The sequence below is a fragment of the Anarhichas minor genome, unplaced genomic scaffold (genome assembly GCF_050575085.1).
Source record: "Anarhichas minor isolate MPS153535 unplaced genomic scaffold, ASM5057508v1 ptg000054l, whole genome shotgun sequence".
NCBI lineage: Eukaryota > Metazoa > Chordata > Actinopteri > Perciformes > Anarhichadidae > Anarhichas > Anarhichas minor.
This window is the reverse complement of record NW_027466500.1, coordinates 498237-522570: the sequence shown is the minus strand read 5'-3', so window position 1 is coordinate 522570 and position 24334 is coordinate 498237. Positions and strand designations below refer to the sequence as shown.

Genomic DNA, 24334 nt, shown 5'->3' with positions numbered 1-24334 from the left:
CTCCGTATGACGTAATTAATACACTGTTATAGGTGGTTGAGCTGGTCTTAACTACTCTCGTCACTAAATATTTCCCTGGCTGTATATTTTTGTCTATTATTTGCTTTATAATAAAAGTTAGTTGTAATTCATTAGGTATCTAAATAAAAACTATTTTACGCACAACTTTTCTGACCTTACAGTAATTCAATCAATTTAGATGTTACAAGTCAACCCACTGGTAAAAACTCGAAGATATTCCATATAAAAAAGAAAAGTGATGTTGTTGAATCACGTAACATGTTTGACGGTTCCAGATGAGTCCATCACAAATGTGAATTTAGTTTTCTTGATAAGAAAGGTGTTATTGTGAATTAATGATCAGTTTTCTATATTATAGTTATTTTTATTGAAAGAAAGAAAGACAAAAAAAAACATTTAGTCATTTCTTAATTTTTAATTCAGTGTTTCGAGAAACACAAAAGTGCCTCCTGAAAATGTTTGGTTACAGCATCCATATTTAAATTTTCAAAAGCAGAACATTTAGAAAAAACACACATTCAACCAGTAACATTTTTCCAGGATCTACCTGGTGTGCTTGGACTTAAGCTGGACTCTTGAACAGCTGACACTCAGTCTCAAAGTCACAGCCTTGGAGCAGCTCCCTGTAGTGATCTCTGACGTCTTGATAGCTCGGCATGGAGGCCTGCTGGTTAGTCAAACCGGGGAAGGTCACGGGCTTCTCGTTGAGCAGCGGTTGCAGTCTCAGGTCGCCTCCTCCGCAGTCGTATAGCACCAGGACTAAGTTAGCTGTATAGGGCATCATGTGGCTGGTGCGGAAGGAGCGCTGGGCCTGTGTGGCGAAGTTGGTGGAAGTCAGGGCCTCGCTGTCCTTGAAGAAGCCCAGGAGGGTAAGCAAGGGCAGGAGGGTGTCTGCATGGCCGACCTGGACCGTCACAGCCTCAGTCACCTGTTGCCCTGACCTGGCAAACACCACATGGGGTTCAGAATTTAACATGGCTTATTTCATAGAATTAAGTGTAAATAAAACTCAAGAGAACACAAAAACACTATAGCTACAAAGCAGAACAATATGCAATCGGCACCAAGAAATGTCTGGGTTGTTAGACAAGTGTTTATATCACAGTTATTTATCCTGCCATATCTGCGTACGGACACATTTTAAACCTCCATAATTTGTAACTAAAGAATAGAACACAGACTAGTCTAAGGGTACTTAACATTTCACAACAGCAAAACAGCCAAAATTAGGGTACAAGCATTAAATATATATAGATATTTCATGTATTCCACTGAAGGTTTTCACCAAAGTCTAACCCACATTTGTACGGACTGTGCAGGTCATTTTAAAGCTCACTTACTGGCTCTCGTTGGCTGCCTCGTTCAGTCGGTTAAACACATCATGGAAAAGAATGCAGCTCGACTTCCTGTTAATATCGTAACCATAGCCTCTCGTCCAGAATTCCCTCAGGTCACTTGCATAATCCACGACCTGTTGATGCAGATAGTTCACATGTAGCCTGCGTGTGGGTGGCCTTTACACAAAGAAGAATTTCCCAAAATAGCAATTTTTTTGCGTTCTGTGAGATAACATTTCAAGCTGCGTGAGTGTTAGGTCAGCTTGTAACACAAGGCACAGAACACAATTTCTAATACACATACTGCTAAAGGGTTTCTCAGTGAATGAATGGTGTGGCTTAACAGAGAAGGCATGCATTGTGACTTTTCTTTTTGATTGTATACTCCTTAAAGAAGCAATAGGATATCTAAATTACTCGTCGAATGTTTTTCTTTCATTTATTTTTCATTTAAAAGGGACTACAGTTAAAAACATTAATGTTCCCATGTAATGAACCGTGCCAGATTTTAAACAGATTTGCATCTGTAGTCCTGTTGAGGGTGCTGAGTACCTCCGACCTAGATTAGACTGTTTGTTTGCTTTTGTGTTTGCTCCGAAAGTCGGTTTATTTTCTGTGGCCCTAATTGACCTATAAGTGCTCCTCTGGTTGGCTTAAAGTGCCCGTCTGATCAGCTGAAGTGCATCACTGTCACTTTGTTTTATCACTTACACTAGCTTTTGTGTTTCTTTTTTTCCTCTGTAAAGTCAGGAGACTTGGTTGTGATACATTTGAACAGTATTATATAGGAAAACATAATTTTCTATGTGAAAAATAGCTCTATAAATAAATTGTGGTAGTCAAATAGCAGCCTACATAATTTTGCTGCCAAAGTTCCAGAGTATAGACATTTTTGTTTTAAACATTGGGCTGTTTCAGCAGTGTCTAATACACATTTTGACATGTCACTGAAGAAAGGACGCGAATAGTAAATTGATGATGGCTGAATTCCTTTTAACTGCTTCAGTTTCACAGTCCTGGTATTGTTTATGATGGCTCATTGTCACACTGTCATGTCTTTTTGGGACACTTTAATAGATCAGAGCCATCGTTAATGTCGTTACTAACACCTATGCTTTTACGACTACGACAAAAGCCTGTGAAAAAGGCCTATTGTGCAGGAGAACATCCCAGTTGTTCTCTCTGTTATAAATGGCTCAATAACAAATGAACTTGAAACAAACCATTTCCTGTTGCCGCATTAAATCTACATGCAGCTGACCATTAATTGCTCCTACCTTTGCATCATCCTCATCGAAGAGTTGACACCAAGGGGAGTTCGCTGCCTTAATTGCAAATTCATAAGCACAGAGGTCAAACGCCGCCGCAGTCATATCTGCATGGAAGAGAGGTCGGTATCAACTGTTTAGTGGTTAAAGAACGCAGGAAATGCAGTCATTTAAAGATCTGTGATAAGCGGCATCCTCTCAAATCAGGCTAAACAAGAAAGAAGTGCACTACAAGAACAGTACAGTTGATCAGAAAGTAGTTTGTCATAATCTTAAAAATGAAGCACTTATAGGCACTTCATTATTGCACCTTCACTTTACCAGAATACTAAATCAAGGTCATGAATGACAAGGCTTTCTACCACCTGAGGCAGAGGCCTCAACACTTCTAAATTAGCTTCTGATAAATGCTAAATACGTTAAGACACACATCAACAGCGTAAAAAGGCAGTGTTTCTGCTGATGTTACCTTGTGTGATGTCATTGTAGGGGACCCTGAGCCGGTCTGCGATCTTCTCCGTGACCCTCCTCATCTCTGGTCCCTGCCTGAACTGGTCCACCTCTGACAGAGCTGAGGGGTTCTTATCAACTTCCTGCACAAACCTGGCGCACTGGTCAAAAAACCTCATGAGAGCATCGTTCACTGCATGGTCAAACTCCTTATCTGGGTAGAGAGAAGGTGACAGATTAATGAGAATGTATCTAAGTTGTAGATCATCGTATATTTCAGGTGGTTTTACCTGTAATAGCCCACAGCTCTGTCAGTCCTGCCTTGAAGGACAGTGTGCTATTGACACACCTGTGCTTTGAGCTGGTTATGAACTTGATGAATCCACCTCTGAGCTTCTCCTCTGAAATCAGTGAGGGGAACAGCTTCGACAGCCTGACGGCCAGATGCTTGTGGTCGTTCACACCTTTCTGGACGAGGCGGCCGTCCATGTCCTCCGTGTACCACATCGTCCACTGGGTCTGGATTTCACGCAGCCAGCTCTCGTCACCCGAGGCGTTGTGTAGGACGATGTCGTAGAGCTTCTGCATCTTCTTGACGATTTTGCTCGTCGGGTACCTCGTGCCGTGTCTTATGATGGCAGTCAGATGAATTTCCTGGCATTGTGCTGATGGAGGCTGCAGGATGGACCTGTTTACAGCGAGTATGTCCTCTATGAGATACGGGTTCACTTCTTCGTACCTCCCTTTCGTGTTGAAATATTTAGAGATCGCTGGTGTATCCAGATTTTCCTCAGGATTCACATAGTTAAGTAAACAGCAGGTGAAGATGAGGAAACAAAAGACAGTGAATTTCCACAGAAAGGTCAGCATGATGCACACAAGAATTGGTTTGAAAAAGCAGCTGTTCCCAAAACCTTCTGTGTCAAAAATGGGACTGAGCAGAGTCCAGTCCAGTTTGTTTACCCCAATGCCCTCACAGCATATGCTAAAGTGAAAACACATTCTTACACAACAGCCATTGATTGATAACCTCAAAAGAAAAATTAAAACAGTGAAATGAAAACTACATCAGAAGTCTTGTCAGATTATCAAGGTTTCTTGTGTTTCCAGTTACTTCCTGTTTCCCTGTTTGCATTCTAAAATTGTCTCTACTTTCACAGAAATCCTGTTTATAATGATTTAATATATTACAGTGTCACTCTTGAGTTATAGGGAGACAGTGTTGTTGTTGTTTTTCTATTCTCTTACCACAACTTCATGGTTTGACAACCTTCCCGAACACCTATACGATCACAGCTATTTTAGTTTCATTTCATCCACTTTGAGATCAGAGTAGCACATTAACCACAGAGCTTGCAGTCTAAGAACTCATCAAGAGGCAGCGTGGATATCTGAGCGAAATCTGTCCTCATGCACAACATAGTGCAGCGTTGTGAAGGTTCATGGACCTCCGTTTTGTTATTAATTTCCCCATCCAGATTACATTATTGATGAGTCACTATGGCACTTATTTATCATCTCACTTGTCTGCAAAATGTCAAACTGACATTTTGAAATGTATACAGCAGGAGCTCGAAAGTGCAAGACCCTTCATTTGTAGATTTTGACATAATTTATAATAACATTCTTGCAATGATGCCAACTGGAAATTCGAAATATATTTAACTGCAATATGCAACTATTAAACATGGTACATGTATACTAACATATATAATAACAATACAATACAATTTGCATTTTGCAGAAGTCCAGTTAGGAGAGGATCCGGGCATAGTTTCATTTGCAAAGCTGGTTTCAAACTGAATAAAACGTATACTGTACTGTTAAAATGTAAGTAATGACCTGTGCTTGGTTTTAAAGAGTTTTATGACCCGTCAAGGTCTATAACAAGCATTCCTGTTTTTTTATGCTATTTGGAGAAAATGATGTGCTGTGCAGGTCTAAATAGCAGTCGGGCAACCATGCTTTACACAGTACAAGTTAAACAGATTATGTCCTCAAAGATTAAAAGAGATCCATTGTTGATCCATGAAGGAATCACTTATCAGTTAAGGCTGAAGAGGATGTAAAACTACCTATAGAAACAGTGAATGCTCTGTCAGACTAAATGTATCAGGGGTTATTCAAGATATGCCAACTCAATTATCCTGCCTTATCAAGCATTATAAGCTTAATATAATCAGCAGCATAATCAGTGGTATTAAAAGCTGCGTGACTGAATAGAAAGAATTAGTGCAAGTATTCATTAAATGTCAAGTGACGCTTCTGACAAAAACTTCAAATCAGAATTTTTTAATGTATGCTACATCCACTTTTTAGGACTGTGTGTGTCCACCCCCTCCACCACTGCCCTTTAAATTAAAAATGTTCAATTCAACAATTGAATTATGTCAAAGATTTGGTCATGTGTGTTATTATTTTACAAGAGCCAATTGTCCATATTAATGATTTGAAGCACATCATTATTAAAAACTAACAGTATTAATTATTGCAGGTTTTACTTTATATTTGTTAGGCTTTTGTCTGATTGTTATTCATAACAGTGGCACATTTGCATTGATTGATGTTGTCACCTATAAATCAAGGTAAAAACCTGAGCACTTGTCGACCAACAGGTCTGCAAAGGTTTGCTTTATATGCTGTGTTGTTTTTCAGGAAAAATATCGCTGCCCGACCCATTGCATGGCCCAATTTTTCCCTTACTTCTCCGATATCACAATACAGTGTGTGTGCTCAGTCCTTCACCAACTGATGGCTTCAGATGAGTGAGTGGGTAGGGCTCGCGCTCTTCCAACGCTGCATTTTATTCGTAGCTCTTACTGTTGCTGCATTCAAAGCGCCTCCTGTGCTACAACTTCAGAGCTCTCATGTCTAAATATGTATTTTTTGGCGCTTTATTTACCCAAATATAGACAAAGAAATATTCTATGACGTGTGTTGTTCATAGTGGTGTTATTGTGTTTGTGTTGTTCCGACCCATCCCACCGTATGGCAACTTTTGTCACACGGGCACTTTAAGCACCGCGCCATATTTCTGTTGGTACGTGAAGGCAGCACCGGTGACGGTATGAATAAGGGAACTCCCAGTTTTTCGAGTACCAAACCGCCTCCCCATGAAAACACCGGATAAAACCACAGAGTATACGGTCGTGAAGAACCACTGCGATTTAAAAAGAAGTCCGTAAACATTTCGACGGCAAGGTAATTTACACTACACACACGTTACTACTCTTTAGTCGACCGCAGACCTAGCTATCCGCCGAGCCCTGAGAGAGAGAGGGAGGTGAGTTAACACGGTGGCTCGTGGTAAGGCAAGTGTTAGTTAACGCGTTATGCTGCACCACAAACTCGTTGTATTGTATAATGTCAGTAAATTGCGCTCGGTGCGCGCTTTTCGACAACCGTTGTATTCTTGACGTGAGCTAACGTTAACTAATCGCTGGCCTTGTGTTGAAACATTGTATCAGAATCCTGTCTCCCGTTATCGTTAATCCAGATCCAACGTGATTAACTGAAGAAGCTGCGGTCACATCGCGCTGCGTTTATTTTTTTTATTTATTTTTTAACCGGATCGAAATGTTGTGTTGATTAATTTTTAGGTGATAAATACACACACACATATATATATATATATATATATATATATACACATATATTTGATCCACAATCATGTTCGTTAGCTAACCTATGAGTACAAGAGCCCGACTGTGTTTTAGCTGACGAGCTAGCTTAGCTAAAACACTGAAGACGCCAGCTTGTCTATTTTTAGGAGGTCAAACTAAGCTGATGAGCCACACGTTACAGTGGTACGTAGACTCCAGTGTGAATGCAGTGAATCAGTGTTTTCAGTATGTTGAGGAGCCACCTGTGTCAGCCATGACGTTGACGTTAACACTGTCTCACAGCTGTGCCCACTAACGTTACAGTGACTCCACTGATATATTCTCAGCTGCTGTCTCTGTGCACATTAACCTGGAGTATTAATGGTAGTCACGCATGTGTGTGTGTGTGTGTGGTCATAATTTGAAGATGTTGTCACGTTATTCGCGGAAGAAAAGGGCGGAACTGGTGACCTGCTTTTTGCACGGTGTACCACAAAGTCTCGTGTACACGTCCATTGCTCCTTTTTTAATGGGAACACTTGATGACCACAGACATGTTTTGAACAGTTGGGGGGGGGGGGAACACCACTACTATGTGTGATCGCTAACCCGAGATCCACTAACTGCCTGGACAGAGACATGGACTGACGTAAACAGAGAGATGTCTGTGTAGCGGAACTGGTGAGAAAGCAACTTTTCATAGACAGTATGACTGTGGTGAATGTCAACGGGGCAAAATGTAAGAGTGAGTCAATGGGGGTTATTGTCACCAATGCATCCAGCCCAGTTGCTGAGGAAGCCTCCTTGCCAAAACAAAAGCATGTCAGACTATCAACAAGTGGAAACAAGGAGTTTTCTGTAGGCAAAGCTCTGAATCAGCTGTGGAAAAACTGTCTAAGCTGATGACCAAACATGTTGGCCAACATTAGCTTAGGTCACCAACTTACTCTGGAAAAAGTGCTTTAATGTTACTCGTGTCTTCAGAGAATAGGCATACTATTTTGTCAGTACGTGTTTTTCTTAAAGTTTTTTTATTTTTTTAATGTTTTGGATCTGATAAATGTGCATCTTTTTTGTAATTCTGGATCCATAGGCTGCACATTATTAAATGAAGTTAGAGGGAGTTGTCATTTTTATGAATGCAAACTACAAAGCTTTACTGGATATGACTGATGAATGAGTCAGAGCTTCAGATATTAAACTCCATACTTGACTAGTATTAGTATCCCTCTTAGTGATGTTTGCGTTTATCAGTTACCCATGTTAGTGTCAGCTTGTGTGTAATAACTCACCATCAAATTACTAAGTTTAAGTTAATGTTGGGGAACACACTGTTAACAATGTATATCAAAATGAGATTCTCAATTCAAAACATTACTATAGAATGGAGAATCTGTTGATGTTATATGCTCAGCAGTTTAAAGCTTGTATGTGTACACACCTAGAGAGAGCACCAGCATTAAAATTATCTTAATAAAGCCTCATTTCTAGGTATAAAACTATGTGAAATATGTGCCACGGCTGTATCCCTCTTCATCCAAAAATAGTTTTCATGCAGTCACAATAAAGGAGGTTAACATTCAGAGGCCACTTTATTGGGTACACTGGTACAATCCTATGCTATCTAACACAACATCACCGCCATAACGGCTGTCTTTATGAAGTTTATAATATTCCATTTCTGGTGTAATATTTTTTAATTCTGTGTTTATTACGAGGTCACAGTTGAACGTGTTGTTGTTGTACTGGACTACATTGTATTAAAAGATTGGGGTATTAGAAACACCTCAATATAATGTACAACATTGCCACTAACTCTGACCTAAATGCTCAAACATGTAATAGAATTAACACCTCAACAATCATTTTGTTGTGTCATCTATCAGTTTGTTTCATCAGATACATAAGGAGAAGTTCTGTGTGGCTTTTTGGACGTTTTTAAAATTGATACCAGTTTGACATTTGAATTCTTCTTTTTAGAACAATAACACATTTGCATATGTGTCTGCTTCACTTGAGCTTGTGTTCAAACCACAGCGAGGGTACAATGCCATTAGCTGATGGGCCTCGGCCTGTTTGTTATTCCACTGAATGGTACTACAGTGCGAGTGCTGGGACAATAGCCATTGATCCTTTTGATTTCCATCATAGGTTTGCCTCCAGAGAAACTGCATGTAATGGCTTCAATCTTGTTTGTGCCGTAATTAGAAACACATGAAGTTGTACCGCTCCTCACATGATGTCCCAGTTTCCTGTGGCCTACAACTCCTCTTTTTTTTGGAAATCTAGGCTAGTAGAACTTCCATGTAGCCTATTTTGTGTGTTTTCAGAAAATAAATCATCTCAAAAGTATGAGATGAAATTTTAATTCTACTTGCAGGACAGAAGGGCCGCGTTTAGGTGGTCTAATGTCCTCTGACTTTGCTGGGCTTTGTTTGAACACATGAAGGAGCCAAACAGACTTTAAATAGCTTCAGAATAGTTTGAATTGTGAAGGATGTGTATTTAATATTACACTAGATGATCCAGGTATGACCAATGCATGCGGATAAGGCAAGGGTGTCGAGTGGTAGAATTTGTCAGGAATGTTAAGTAATGCAAGCTGCCCCCTCTGTTTTGTGCTATTGTCTAGCCTGCTTACACCTGAGCCGGTTATCCCCCTGTCTCGACTTGTTTCATATGTCCTCCTGCATTCCTCTTAAGTTTCTCACTATGTTTGGTGTAAATATTGGGACACCAGTGTGTGACTATATCCCCTCAGTGAATACCCAGGAAGCCGCAGACTTGTTCCTGCGCTAATTTGTTCATATTTTGGCCTATTTTTGAAGGCAAAATGCAACATGATGCTATATTGAGGATCGCTGGAGCGACTTTGGCCAATGGCAGGCCAGTGTCGGCCTGTGCTCACAACTGTTGAAAAGTGTGCATGTGAAAGAGACACTAATTATGAAGCGGGGACAAAAGAGTCCCATGAGAGATGGTTTGTTATTGGCTCCACAGAAACTCGAAACACCTCAATGTATGTTAATGGGCCTCTATAGGGTAGAAAAACGTCCCTATGCTAATGAGCAGTGGAATAATGTAGTTCCTTTTTTTTTTTACTATATGTGTAGAAGATAATGTACAGTATGACAACTCTGTTTTAAGCCTGGTGTATGCGTAATAGTTAAAGAATGCAACAGTTTGTACATGGTTTAGATTACATGATTGAAACTAAATGGAGTGGATGAACCACTAGCTCATGGTGGAGTTTTACTTTTCTATCCTTGTTAGAGAATGTGGATTTTTCTTATAGTGCCATGGAGTTTTCGTCAAACACGGTGATGAAAGAGGTCCAATGGAACCGAAAAATCTTGGTTAAAACTCTGTTTGCCGTGTGGGCAATTGCTGACTTGAATTACAACACATCAGTCATCAAAAATCCCAACACGCAGGCTAGCAGAGAGCCGTCTTCTCTGTGCTTTGTTTATGTAGCCAGGCCGCGCACGTGAGCCCCACTGGCAAGCTAATAGGCGCTCTGCACCGAGGTCATGCGGCGGTTACCTCTGATAACGCAGTCCTGATAAAGCCCCTCCTCCGTAAACACTGCTAGCTCTATCAGCACTGTTGTCCTTGTTTTCACTTGTTAGCACTGTTGGCTTCTAGCCGCCTGCTCAGCTGCCACCACGTGGAGGCAATCCCTCAATCTGCTCTGATTTCAGCACCTTGTTGCTGGGCTTAAAGGATTTTTTTTAAACGGTTTAATAAAGGAGCCAAGTTATTTGTGTTTAAGCCGTATGAAAATACGGTTAGACAATTGCATCTTTCTGCTCAAACATGCAAAGTCTTCAGCCGTCAGTCTGGTTGACAGACCTTTAAGTTGATATCTGAAGAGATGGGCTAAATGCTGTGCTGCAGTCTAATTACTCCCTGTGCACCGTAAGTCCCTTCAGTGTTATTCTAGATATCTTTTGTGATGTGTCTGCACCACATGGAGTCTAGTGTTGGTCCTCTGGGCTTGTGAGGTCCTCGCATCCTAATCAGTGACTCATAAAGCTACAGGTGGTCCTTCTCATTAGCAGATGTCACCGGTACACTGCTTGTTGTACCCGTTGAGCTCAGCTCCCCCAGGACTTCTCCAAAGAGCCGTCCGTCTATGCTTCATGGCCTGTCTCGTCCTAACGCTCGGCTAACGGCTCGCTCTGTTATTCAACCAACGGATACGACATCCTATTGTCCTGTGATAGCAGGGTCGCTACAATTGCAAAGGAATCGAAATAGCAAATGTTGATAAAAATAATATTACATTGAATTTATATGTTACAGTAAACGGTAAGAAAAATGATACCACACATTCGAAATGTAGTTTTAATTTGTGTACAAACAATACAGGCAATGCAATGAAACTGAACCCAGTCCATCAGGGAGTTATGATCCCGCTTCAGCGACACTTGAATGTGTCCACACTGGAAACATTTTCAGCCTCCCGCTGCAACTGAAGTCTAGTTTTCTGACAAAATTAGAAGTGCAATATTGCGAGGCAGTAGTGGGAGGGTGTTATGTAATGCATGTTTTCAGCTTCTGGTGTCAGCTGTTATGGCGAACAGATTGATTATTCCCTGACACAAATAAATATCCGACATTGTCGCCTGCGGCCCTTCTTCACAATAACTGTACTAAGTCGAGGCCGTCATCAGACCTCGGTGTTAAATTTCTCATTTTCATACTTTTGTTTTTTTTGCCCTGAATAGCTTGTGTGACTGTTGAGACCTCCCTTATTAATAACTCCATAAAAGACTGATCTGAAATCGTATTCATGGCAACATGCCAGATATTTGAATAATTGCTGACGGTCATTGTTTCCTGAGCTGAAGAGTAATCCGTTGCTCCAGGGAGCCGCCGAGTACACACAATATTTCTTGACTGTGAACAACTAAGACTAGAAGCTAAACTTTAAGTGTAGACGTAGTTTAAAAACGTGAAATTGATGCCTGTGAATCCAAGGCTGCGTTGATTTCTTCAATCTACAGTTTGCTTGTATACACAACATCATAATCGTACAGTTGATACAATCATGTGATGTGATGGTTTCGATTATATTTATTGCCTGCAGTAAACTAACTAGTATCAAGCAGAGCACTTGCACATAAACACAGGTTTTCTTTTATTAGTAAGTTACTAATAATATCGAAGTACTTGTAAGTGGAAAGACATGTTTGTTATAAATACTTTTCTTTCATTGCTCGAGATGTGTTTTGTTTTGGTCAAAACCGTGGCACAAAAACACCTGAAACTATCTGCATAGTGAGTAAGTGGTGATGTGTTTGTTTGTTTTTTGTGTGTGTGTGATTTTTGGGAGAGTTGACCCTTTAATCTCTAAAAGGCTGCACATTCCAAGCATGTTATTCATCTCCTCTGTGTACACTGAAGCCAAACACTGTTTCATTTAGGCTCTCCTTCCCAGATAGTTCAAAGATCTGCTGTGCATGTCCTGCTGGTCGCTGAGCATCCGAGAAGTTTACAGCGCATCACCGAAGTAGTTGAATGAGTGATCTCAGCCACAGATTTTACAAATTAGAGTCTAGTCTCGAAAATAGTGTATTAGAAATAGCAGGAGCCACAGCACCATACGGTATAAAGCTTGGCGAAAGTTAATTATTTTTATTCTAATGATAGGACTGAACTACTGTGCAAGCCTGAACATGCATAGTTAATATTTAACCATAAATCACCTGAACCAGGCTTGCCCAGTTGTGTAAATATTGGCCTTGCATTATCTACCTGTGGGCCGTTTGTACACTATAGGTGTAAAGGGAGACGGGTGAGAGTTTGTTGTGTTGTTCAAGCAGAAACGGTAATGGGATACTTCTCTTTCAAAATCTGCATAGCAACTAAAGAAAAGGACAATACCTCCAGGGCACCAGGCAGGCAGAGGGCAAACATAGTATTAACATAATAATATCTTCTTTGTTTGGCTTTTCTGTGACTGACATCGCTGGTTGTGCAATGTCATATCTTCTCCGTTCAAATATTTAGTCAAGTTTGTGTGAAAGCATCACATGCATATATATATATATATATATATATATATATATATATATATATATATATATATATATATATATATATATATATATATATATATATATATATATATATATATATATATATATATATATATGGCTCAATATAAATAGTTTACTGTGTTCAGCTTGAATGCATCATAATCCAAGTCAATGCAACCTCTGTTAACGTTCGCTTTTAGCTCCGTTATAAGCAGGACTGTGTTAGGGAGAGAACACTTCAATTACATTGTAATAACTGTCTGATTTAAGTCAGTTATTACATTGTAATAACTGTCTGATTTAAGTCAGTTGTCCCTAATGTCTTTAAGGTTGCTCCTCTGTGGCTTTTTTTTTTTTTTGGACTTGCAGTTGTGACAAAGTGTGAGTTTTATGTGTTCTTCACTTGCACTAAAGAACTTCTACACGATCCTTCGACGTGTGTGGAATACGGCCTCCAAGCAGAGACGGTATGAACAGAGCTACTCTCCATGTGCGTCCATTTGAGAGTATCACCGAGGCTGTAAAACTATCATGCGTGTGCAAATGTAAAACAAAATGTAAATATTAAACTGACTAGCCATCAGCTGAGAACCGTCCGGCTTCGATCGGTGCATCTCTAGTTAAATGCAGCATGAGCTGTCACATTTGGGAAGTTTCAGCTAAACCACGTACAGGACTGGATATCAATTTAGTTTTTCGAGCTTCTGCACAGACTCAGAAGTCGGCACTGGACTGGTGTTGGACTCTTTTCATGACCTGGCCCACATTTCCACCAGCTTAAAAATGTTACCCTTTAAAGACACAGAGAATTGTGCACTTATTTTCTTAATTAATCGTGTCCATTAAATAATAAAAAAAAAAAATCTCCACGGCCACAGGGATGTCTTCAAACTGCTCGTTTTGTTTGACCAACAGTCCAAAACTCAAAATATTCTTTTCAATTCACCGTCATCTGATCAGGGTCTACTGTGGTTGACCCCAAACTCTCATATCATGTCAAACACATGTTGCTGAAACCAAACATAGTGACCCGGTCAGTGTGTTTTGTCATCCAGCGAGACATAATGGATACCCTTCTTATCTTTAGGCCGTCGGCACCTTCTTTTTGTTCTGTTGTGTCAGTTTTTTAAAAATAATTTATTTCCAATTTGAGTTCTCTTATGCACTGTTCTCATACAGAAGTACGTGTGTTTGTTTTAAGTTCTCGTCTAGTCATACCCCAGAGCTCTCATTAGGGTTCCTTGGTGGAAACACTGGAACAACCAGCTCAAGCACAGACACGCCTTTGTTGTGAAAAGCCGTTATTCTTACCTAAGAAGCATACTGTATTTATCAGAAGTTGTTGTTAACTGGAAGTGTGTGTGTGTGTGTGTGTGTGTGTGTGTGTGTGTGTGTGTGTGTGTGTGTGTGTGTGTGTGTGTGTGTGTGTGTGTGTGTGTGTGTGTGTGTGTGTGTGTGTGTGTGTGTGTGTGTGTGTGTGTGTGTGTGTGTGTGTGTGTGTGTGTGTGTGTGTGTGTGTGTGTGTGTGTGTGTGTGTGTGTGAGATCTAGTATTTATCTCATTCACATGTCTGTACTTCTGCCAATTTTGATGAAGGCCATTCTTTGCGCTGGGAGATTTCAACTGTCACAAGTTGTAAGTGTTGTCGGGCCAGAAAAATGAAACAATGACGTGAACGACAGGAAGCAAATGTGCAGCAATAGATAGAGTGGGAGAGAAAGTACGATCAATAGGCGCTGGCTCCCGATCCTGCCGGCAGAGATGAGAATGAAGGAAGAGGTGGAAACTAAAAGGCGGAAGGTGGCGACGGGTCAGAGAAACAGTTTTCCTCCCCTCTGAGGCCGATGCTGTTGAGCCGATGGAAGGACAAGAGGGAATTTAGGAACGCATAACATTAAGTTGTACAACACGGATGCTAAGATTCAGATCAGGCATTTGGGAAAAGCGCCAGTGGTAGCACAACAGGGTTCTTTAGATAAACGGACTCTGCAGAAGACATCCAGGCTGCTATTGACACGAGTACATTTTTAGTCATTGCATGTCTTCGTGAAACTTCCCTGAAAGGCCGTTCAAAGCTATTGTGAATTCGTCATTGTCGTACCTCTCTTGGTGGCCTAAAGACGGGCTACGGATGGTGTGTTTGTTTGTGTCGGCTTGACATATTGTCGCTCCTAGCTGGGTGGGATCTTTTCCGGTAATGTCACATGTGCGAAACCACCCTCCCCCCCTCCCCCACCAAACTCTCTGAGACCAAAGACTTGCCACATGAGGGAAAAGGGGAGTTGCAGTGTTGTGGTTTGAGTATGAAATGTAATGTGTTTTCGAGTGTAAGCTCAGCTAATTTAGCTGTCTTGCAACCAGCGTGTGTGTGCGTGTGCGTGTGAGAGTGTGAGACACACAGAGTCAGTCAGTCAGAGATGTGAATGTAGGAGGAAGTGGTGACATGAAACGCATGGAAGATCTTATTTATGCCGGTGAGGTTCCAATTGTGAAAATGACAAGAGAACTTTACAGTCATTTTTTTTTTTTTTAGCAGACGCTTTTATCCAAAGAACTGAGAGAAATGTTCAAACCACGGCACAGCTGGCCAATCGAAGTGTGAAGTGAGTGCGATTGTTGGAAAGTTACAGAAATTGTTGGACCCCCACCCCCACCCAAAATCAAACACCAGTGACATGCGAGGGGAGGGGTTTCCGAAGCTATTGGACCATCCGACCAGCACTTGTGAAAAAGCACACTGGTGGCTCAGAGGTTCCCTGAGGAGGTTTTGCCCTCCAGTAACGCTACAGAGCTGCTCTCGATCAGTAGGTCGTGTGTCTATCTCGTACACACACACACACACACACACACACACACGTACGTACATACATACATGCCGATGAGGGGACACAGTCTTACCAATGGCCTCGCACTATTCCACTGATCAGGGTGTGGTAACACTGCTATGGGTCAGCATAGGCACGGAGGACTGTAAATTTATAAACGATGCTGGATTTATAATGCTCAAAAAAAAAAAACTCCCTGCTCCGTAAGCCAACGCCTCAACACTCTTTCTCCGGTGTTGTCATGTTTACTAAAGTTCTGAAGGGGAAACAAAAAGGCGTTCACGGTCAAAATGTTTAGGGAGTAGCTTCAGTGTTTTTCTCTTATCTTGTATTAAAATTCACAACATCTTAAGGCTGAAGCGTTCGCAGAATCTCCTTTTGTTTCTGCAGCCCTCAAATAATAGTGTTGTGAAGACTTTGCTCTGTTTCGCTCCTGGTACAAACATTTTTCATCAAAGCCTGCTACGTGCTCATCAGGTGGTGGTTAACCTCAGCACACAAAGGGTATGTGTTTTCCACAACCTTGAGTTCCTGCAGGATATGTGTTCTCATACATATGTTCTCCAGATACTTGTATTCTCTCCATGTCCAGACCTTTGCTTGAAATAGCATCATTCCACTACCAAAGTGGAAAGGCATAATGTCATGCGATTTTTAGCGTAGAAATTACAAAACTTATCATATTTTAACCCTCATATCCAAGATTTCTGGGCGAGCGCAGCGTTAAGATACCTGGGTAAATACACGGGTATTTTCATTAGTTCCAGGATTAGTTTGTTTTTCCCTTTTCCCAGTTCAGTCGAGTGCGACTATTTCCTCACTGAGCACGCTGTAAGCTGATTCATAGACCAAAGGTCCTCGGCACACAGCTGACTCAGTGACAGCTAATCTCTGATCTGTCTCACTCCTATACTGTTAACGGACCGACGCGAGTGCTCTTTGTCTCCGTTTCTCTTTTTGTTTCCACTAAACACAGCTCTCCTTTGCACTCCTCACACTACGTTAAGGTGCACAGCTGGGTCGTCACGTAGCTGAGCTTGTTGCGTAAGGACTCTCCTGCTGGGCTGTTTGAATGTTTATCCATATGTTTATTTTTACACGTGCTTAGTTAGAATTGTGGGGGTATCTGTTCAAATCGAATCTGACACCAGGTGTTTGTCAGAGTTGTAGGCGACCCAGCTCACAGCCCCATTGCTTTGGCTCTGTTCTGCTGACCCAGATGAACGGGCCTCTGAGGTGAGATGAGGTACTGATGTGCAGTTTGTTGTCCTGCCAACCGGCCCGGGCCTGCCAGTGTATTTAGCTGCCGCTGGCCTTAGCTGACCCGCCTGTGCCTGACTGCCCTCCCATAACAGGGGTGGGGCTGTCTCGGTGCTTCGGCGCTGACCTTCACAATGATTTATGAGTTCCTTCTTTGCAGCCCATTTCCCCCTCCCATCCTCCCTCCTTCCTCGTATCCATGCAGTAGATTAGGACCTAGTCTCCGGTTGTACCTCGCACTCCCCCGGACACAAGCTGGGCCACCCTGTGTCCGGCACTGACATCACGCTCTATAAACAAATGCATGATATGCAGCAGATGTGCGAGTTCATCCCCTTTTTGTTAATGCTAAACCTCTGCTGTTGCCTGAAGCCCTGATGAGAAACACACGCTATGGAACACAAAGTGGAGTTACAGCTTGATCTGGGAAATAACTGGTAGTATTTTCTACCTGCTGTACTTAATTTAGACGATTAAACGGGTTAGTTAACCTGAGTTACATGCTCCGTTGACTTTGCTACGCCATCAAACTGTAGATATTAGTAAATGTCTGTGTCTCAAATGAATGATTAATCACTGCCGCTGTGTTTTCCTTTTTATCTTCCCATCCATCACTTTCTCGTGCCTTCAGTTCAAACAGCACAGCAGTTCACACTCTGTTTTATTAATAGACAGATTTATATTTATTAGTTAGCCCTTTTGGAAACTCATCATGTGCCAAACGGCAAATGCCAGATACATTAACGGATGACTATAATCCCAGCACTACCAACAACGACTCAACAGTACAATAGACCTGCTGTTCAAGTGCTCTACGTAACGTAAGGTCACGAGGTGCATCGTCCTCACACACAGACGTTCAGTCTTCACTGTATTCTGACTTTTTTTTTTTTTTTTTTTTTTTTTTTACACAGGGGTGCTGTGTGTGTGTGTGTGTGTGTGGGAGGAGCTGATGAGGTGAAGACTGCCGAAGGAGGCCACCGCGGTTCACCTGCTATCTTGTCGGCCTTGACCCCCCCCCCCCCCCCCGAGTGAGCCTGCGGCCTACTTCCCTCACCCCCCCACCATCACTTCGAGGAGACTGGGCCTCCCTCTGGGTGCAAGAAACACCATGTGCCAAAACCGGAGAGGACTTCCCACTGCCCCGTAGACTGCGAAACCTCTGGTGAACTTCCCCCAGTCCGAGGACCCGTAAATTCTCCACGTTGCCCCGCCGGCCAAGATGAAGAAGGTGGCGGCATGGTTGGCAGAGGACGTCTATGACTGGCTGATCAAAGAGGGGATGCCAGAGTACATCGACGCCCTCCGGCAGACGGACGGCCCCGCTCTGCTCAGGCTCAACGAGGCGCACTTCCAGATGCCCCCCCTCTCGCTGGTGTCGTCCGACGGCGGGCAGCAGCTGCTGGAGCGACTGGAGACGCTGCGGATAGAGAATCACATCGAGGCTCACAAAAACGGCCACGCAAACGGACACGCCGGCGGGCTGCCTAACGGGACTAGCAAGCCTCAGAGGAACGGCACGATGGGGATGAAGGCCCGGATGGAGATGGTCCACATCCCCATCCCCACGGTAGAAACTATGCGCACCTCCTTCCCCATTGAGTGGGGGAAGACGGGCATAGCGTTCTTCTACGCGGTGGTGTGCTTTGTGGCCACCACGGTCGTCATTTCGGTGGTTCATGAGAGGGTACCGGCGAAGGAGCACACCCCGCCGCTACCCGATAAGTTCTTCGACCTGTTTGACCGGGTGGAGTGGGCCTTCTCCATTTGTGAGATTAACGGCATGCTGCTGGTGGGACTGTGGCTGATACAGTGGATTCTACTCAAGCACAGGTACACTCTACATATTATTTTAAATTTTTTTTTATTGAAATGGTCAAGTTATTAATTTTCTTCGTCTGTTTGTCCCAGGTCTATTATAGGCAGGCGATTCTTTTTCATTGTGGGCACACTCTATCTGTACCGGTGTATTACAATGTACATCACCACTCTGCCTGTTCCGGGGATGCACTTCAAATGCTCTCCAAAGGTATTACACACACACACTCACACACTTATTTCTAATGTAGGTCTGTTGAGCATGAAAGGCTTCTTTCTTACTTACGCTTTAGGCAAAAACGTGCTGAATGGGCAAATTCAGCAAAAACTGAGATGTCTTTTGTAAGCTGAGAGCCTGTGCGTGCTCTCCACTGACCACCGATTGTAAGATATGTGCATGTCCACTGTTTTTGTGAGTCAGAGGAGCTTCGAGTAGTTGCTTCACTTTTTTGAATAGGTCCTCTTATTGTAATATTGCAAATGCTCTACTAGGAAAGCACTTTCATATCCTTTTATTTAAATCCACCGTGTGTTCCTGTTGTGAAGTCTCGTGTTTTTGTTCATAAAACAATCCTGGTGAGAGTAGATTGGAAAACCAATACAGTCTGTGTCGTCTTTGCATCTCTTAGCTTTTAGTGTAACAATGCGTGGCCTCTTCTACACCCGTCCACAGTACTGTATTTGGACTTTCTGCTACTTTTCATTTAAATAAACGAATACTTATATTTTAAAGAAAATATAAAGGGACAATCTTTTTTTTGTGCCACTAAATGTTATCGAATAGGTTAATAGTTATTCTACAGATGATATCACAAGAAATGCTGCTACTACAGCTGTACAGTAGGTGTTGCTTCTTCTCACTGTACATTTCTACTTTTGATACTTCAACTACATCTCGCTTCCAATACATTTGTCCTTTACTCTACAAACTTTGAATGCAGGAATTCACCGTGTAAAGTATTTTTCACTGTATTTCAATATCTTCTTATGTAAACGTAAACCGCAGCAGTTGTCCTCTACATCCTACTTTTACACATCATATATTTCTTCAGCAGCTATGAGTGATATATCAGTTTGTAATACCTTTGTAATAACTGGCTGCGTTTCTTTCAGCTTCTCGGGAACTGGGAGGTGCAGATGAGGAGAATAATGAAGATGATTGCTGGCGGGGGCCTCTCCATCACAGGTTCCCACACCATGTGTGGAGATTATCTGTACAGTGGCCACACCGTCATGTTAACGCTAACGTACCTCTTCATCAAGGAGTGTAAGTTCCACGGTGTCTAGACTATAGGTTTAGTAAGAATGTACACAAAGGTTTTTGCTTTAAAGCCACATGTGGCGCTCGTTTTAACCTCCTCAAAGTCTGTTTTTATATTTACAAATGTGCAGCAGATCATTTTGACGACCACAGCTGCCATAAACTAGTGCACTCTTCTTCAGTAGGTCAGTTGAGATGTCAAAAGAATGATGTACTATTCAGAGATATAAGAGTAATAAGCAGGTCGGCACTTACAGCTATCGAGGCGGATTTATTACGACATAACGCTCAATTTCATAACTGATGTTTTAGGTTTTCACACACACACACACACACACACACACACCACCGTCCTCAGTAGCATCTGCATCTTCCCGATAAAGCCCGGTGCTGCTTTGGCTTTCTCAACACTTCTCTAAATTGTAGCGGGAAATGTAGCCATAAAGGAAATGTAGAGGAAATGTTCCGCTATCCACGTCCACAGCTGTTCACACATTAGTGTCACCGTGTTACGACATCGCTCTGTTGCATAACCACATTTTCTGTTCCTCACCAGGCATTTCCTTTATCTTAACGTAGCTGGTTTGCCCGCTCACTTGGTTCACCGCTAAGCACACGGGTCAGAAGTCAGACGCATCTTAACTGCTTCTGGGTCAAGTTGTAGACATTGGTACATTTCTAAGGCTTTGAGTTATTAACTCTGCTACATCACATTACTACTGCAAAGCTTTTCCACCACAGCAGTGACATCTAGTGGTGAAAAGGAGAAACGTTTGGTTCATATTTCCTCAGCCATAGTCTGAACGTCTGAGGCCAAACACAATGTATTTGCACCGGCCCCAATGCCCCGTTTAGCTGTTCTTCTCGAGTTGATGCTGCTGGGTTCCTCCTGCGTCTCTCCTGTATTAAACCCTGCATGTTTTTCATGTTTGATTGGCAGATTCCCCGAAGCGGTTCTGGTGGTACCACTGGTTTTGCTGGAGCTTGAGCGCTGTGGGGATTTTCTGCATCCTTCTGGCCCATGACCACTATACTGTGGATGTGGTGGTTGCATACTTTATCACTACACGCCTCTTTTGGTGGTACCACACTATGGCCAACCAGCAGGTGAGTGCAACATGCGACATTAAAGTAGAGGGTTTATTAAGTGGAACCTGTATTTCAGTACCGAGGTTACATAGAGTATGTACACAGAGAGGGGTGTCCAGGTGGGAAAACGTGTCATGTGACTTCCGGTGTTGTCGTCAGCTGCTTGCAGAGGCCTCGCCATGTACAGTCGTATAGCTTGTTAATCAGACACATTTTCTTTTGTTGGCTTTGAAGTTGTAAAATAACTTAGTTTAAAATCTGGACATAGTCTGACACATATCACCCTGTTGTTTTTACACTTCTGCTTTTGTATTAAACAATCGAGGTATGACCTGGATTTTTTGGACAAAGCGAGGCTGTTTTGAATCTTTTCTTCTAGCGTCATCGAAATGACTTCTGGCCGTAGCTTCATATTTAACGCACAGAAGACAGTGGTATCAGTCTCCTCATCTGAGAGAGAAATGGATATTTCCAAAAAATACCCAACTATTCCTAAGATTTGTGCATTAATGTGAAGAAGAACCTGATGTTTATTTGGCTAATTCAGCTAATTTAATACCTGAAACTCATTTTTGTCTGCTATGAAATGTTTCTCAAGTACAACATTGTATTCTGTCCGTGTACGTGACCCCACTTACACTATTTGTGTCTTTTTTTAAATTTTATTTCAGTCGCTGAAGGAGACGTCTCAGAGCAACTTGTTCTCTCGCGTGTGGTGGTACAGACTATTCCAGTACTTCGAGGAGAACGTCAGAGGCACGGTGCCTCGCAACTATCAGCTGCCGTTGCCATTGCGATCGCTGCAGTGGAGCCGCGGCGTGAAGTACAGCAAACTGGACATCCAGTGACCCCTGTCCTGTCGAAGCAAGCGAGGACTATGACTTCCATAAGTGCTGTTTTTACCCGATGGAAGACGGCACTGACAAACGTAGCGCTGACCTTTCACCTCCAGTAACAGACACGTCCCTGTCCTCATGGGTAGCACTGTGACCCACCCGGTTCCTCTTTTAGTTTCTTTAGTTGTTCTTTCTCTTCTGGTAGTATTGCCAACACAGAGCACTAATTTATATTTGTTTTGTGTGATTTGTTTTTTTTTTTTCTCGTCGTGGGCCACACAACGGTTTATGAAGCATTTCGACAAACGTCTCAAAGATTTTTTTGGGCCACAAGGACTCTAAACTTTTCCCCTTTCTGCACAAAACCGTAGTTAACGTCCTCGTGTTCTTACAAGATTTTTAGCGCAAAATAGTGTCGATCATTTGATAACCAAAATGCCATTAGCATTTTTCTTTTCTTTTTTTTTATAGCAAATTACTTTTTGTAAACTGTCCTTGCTAAAATGAGTCAACGGTGCAAAAAAATATTTTTTTTTTAGTATTTCAAACTTTATTTTTCAAAGAGAAATGATGTCCAACAAAAGATTTTTAGATTTTTACCTTTTTCAAGATGGATAACAGAGCATAAGAATCTAATGTGGTATAACGTACTTCCAGTGCCTTTCTAGCTTGATTGTAAAACAGTTCAAGTACTCCGTGTCTTGTGTCTCCGTGCTGCGGCACGAGGTGGAACTTCGTTAACAGTCTCGTTCCCATGAATGTAAAAACAACTAGCCAGCCTTACCACAAGATTGGTTTTCACACAAATTAAGTGCAGTGAGTGAAATGTCCCATTTATTTATTGATGATTTATGATGTCAGTTTGTGCTTCGTTGGATAATACGGTTCTAGCAAAAAAAAAAAAAAAAAAGACTTAATTGTATTTTTCTTTTTGTCTGGTAAAAATATCTAATGTTACAATCGGTCTTTAACCAACACCAGCCATGTTCAAAACCTGATCATTGATGCTAAATTGTCTGTTAGTTTTACTTTTTCACAACTACATTATTTGCAAAACATCACTTCCTGATTAGAAATAGGAGACGACGTGTCTCTGAGGTGCCGAGTGAAGTTATACTGGACCTTTTGACATGTCTGTGCATCGTCATCATCAGTGTCTCCTCTCTTGTTCCCCACATTGAGTCCCATTTTGACATCAGATTAATCCTCATTACTGTCTGGTCTTGTAACCTTTGTGGGGGTGATGAGATCTAGAGGAAAATGTTCAACGTCAACACTGGTGTTAGGGAATCTTAGAGTATAAAGTTTCTGAGCATGTCTGTAATGAGTCTGTGTGAGTACTTTGTGTGGTTTGTCGCGCACTAAATCAAGCTGCTACCTTCCAGTTTAAAAACTAGAAGCAGCAAACACTCGACCTGGAACTTGTGTGTGTTTGTGGGGAAGAAGCTGAAGCATGATGCACAGAGCTGGTAATGTATTTGACCGTGTGTGTGTGCAGGATGACATTGATTTCCATTAATGTGAAAAAGCGTCTTTATTGATAATCCTAATCATGTACATGTTGGCTTTTTTTTTTTTTTTTTGTATAACTATGAACTGTAAAGAATACGTATTGCACAAGTTCATCTGTAGGGAAAGATTTAATGTTTTGTGAAACTTTAATTTCAAGTTAAACTGATAAGCTTTGATAAAGAGAAACTGCACTAAGCTTTAGATTATACAAATCCCAAATAAATATTAAGGATGATGTGATTTAATTTCTTTAAACTATATCTAAAGAAGGTGGTGAGAAAATAACATTATTTCCAATTGATGAAGCCGATACCTTTTCAATGCCGACAAGAGTCTTGTTGTTTGAGACAAATGTCCCGTAGCGTTGTCCAATCATTTCACTTAAAGAACGTTTTCTCAGTTTTTAAAAGCACAGCAGGTTCCTCACATTCAGACATTTTTTGATTTGAAGTAACGGTCCAAACACGGCTCTCTATTAATGTCTTAGGGGTCTGGTAAGGATGAAAGTTGGAGTTAATGTTTATCTTCTTGTTTGCCAATCAAGTTGGATTTATTTTTTCAGCGTTCGTTATCCTCGTATGTTCCTCTGTAAACCTCTCAACAGCGTTGTCCCAGTTTGTGTGTATCCCAGATATTTGTAAGATAAAGGATTGTACTTGGGACGCTTTTGAATAAAACCTTTTACTAAAATGTGTTTTATTTACTGTCCCGTGTCTTTTCTTTTTAAGTTTATCACGATCTGTTTTTCATGCAGCAGATCGCGTTCTCGTGGCAACTCATTGTGCCAAAAGATGACGTCATGGCGAGACCCACTAACGGCCAGCAGATGGTCGTATTGAGTTGCATAAATAAGACGGGGTGGCCTCTCCTTCCTAAATGTGTTTATGTGTCCTGTTTGTGTTTACGTGTCTCACATAGTTCCCTTTTCCATTAATGTAGCTCTTTCTGGGCCTCATGTTATCCCTTTAAACACGTGATGCTGATGTTTCAAACTGTAGTCTTGTACCCTCT

The 24334-nt window shown here is 41.8% G+C and overlaps 2 protein-coding genes across 4 annotated transcripts; one reads left to right on the top strand and one right to left on the bottom strand.

The window, feature by feature from the left end:
• Positions 1–498: 498 nt before the first annotated feature.
• On the bottom strand, positions 499–3946 carry LOC142931703 (multiple inositol polyphosphate phosphatase 1-like). The gene is made up of 5 exons (XM_076075762.1): positions 3367–3946; positions 3096–3290; positions 2636–2733; positions 1362–1492; positions 499–962 (listed from the first exon to the last, which is right to left on the bottom strand). Exons 1-5 carry the CDS (start codon positions 3944–3946, stop codon positions 584–586), a joined length of 1383 nt encoding a protein of 460 aa, XP_075931877.1. The 3' UTR covers positions 499–583.
• A 2222-nt stretch (positions 3947–6168) lies between these two features.
• LOC142931704 (phosphatidylcholine:ceramide cholinephosphotransferase 1-like) lies at positions 6169–24017 on the top strand. Of its 3 annotated transcripts, none has more exons than XM_076075763.1 (6): positions 6169–6277; positions 17722–18640; positions 18719–18836; positions 19739–19892; positions 20827–20993; positions 21647–24017. In XM_076075763.1, exons 2-6 carry the CDS (start codon positions 18030–18032, stop codon positions 21821–21823), a joined length of 1227 nt encoding a protein of 408 aa, XP_075931878.1. In that variant the 5' UTR covers positions 6169–6277; positions 17722–18029; the 3' UTR covers positions 21824–24017. The 3 variants fall into 3 exon arrangements, with proteins under 3 accessions (XP_075931878.1, XP_075931880.1, XP_075931879.1); XM_076075765.1 differs by having other exon boundaries at positions 6191–6359; XM_076075764.1 differs by having other exon boundaries at positions 6191–7359.
• Positions 24018–24334: the final 317 nt, after the last annotated feature.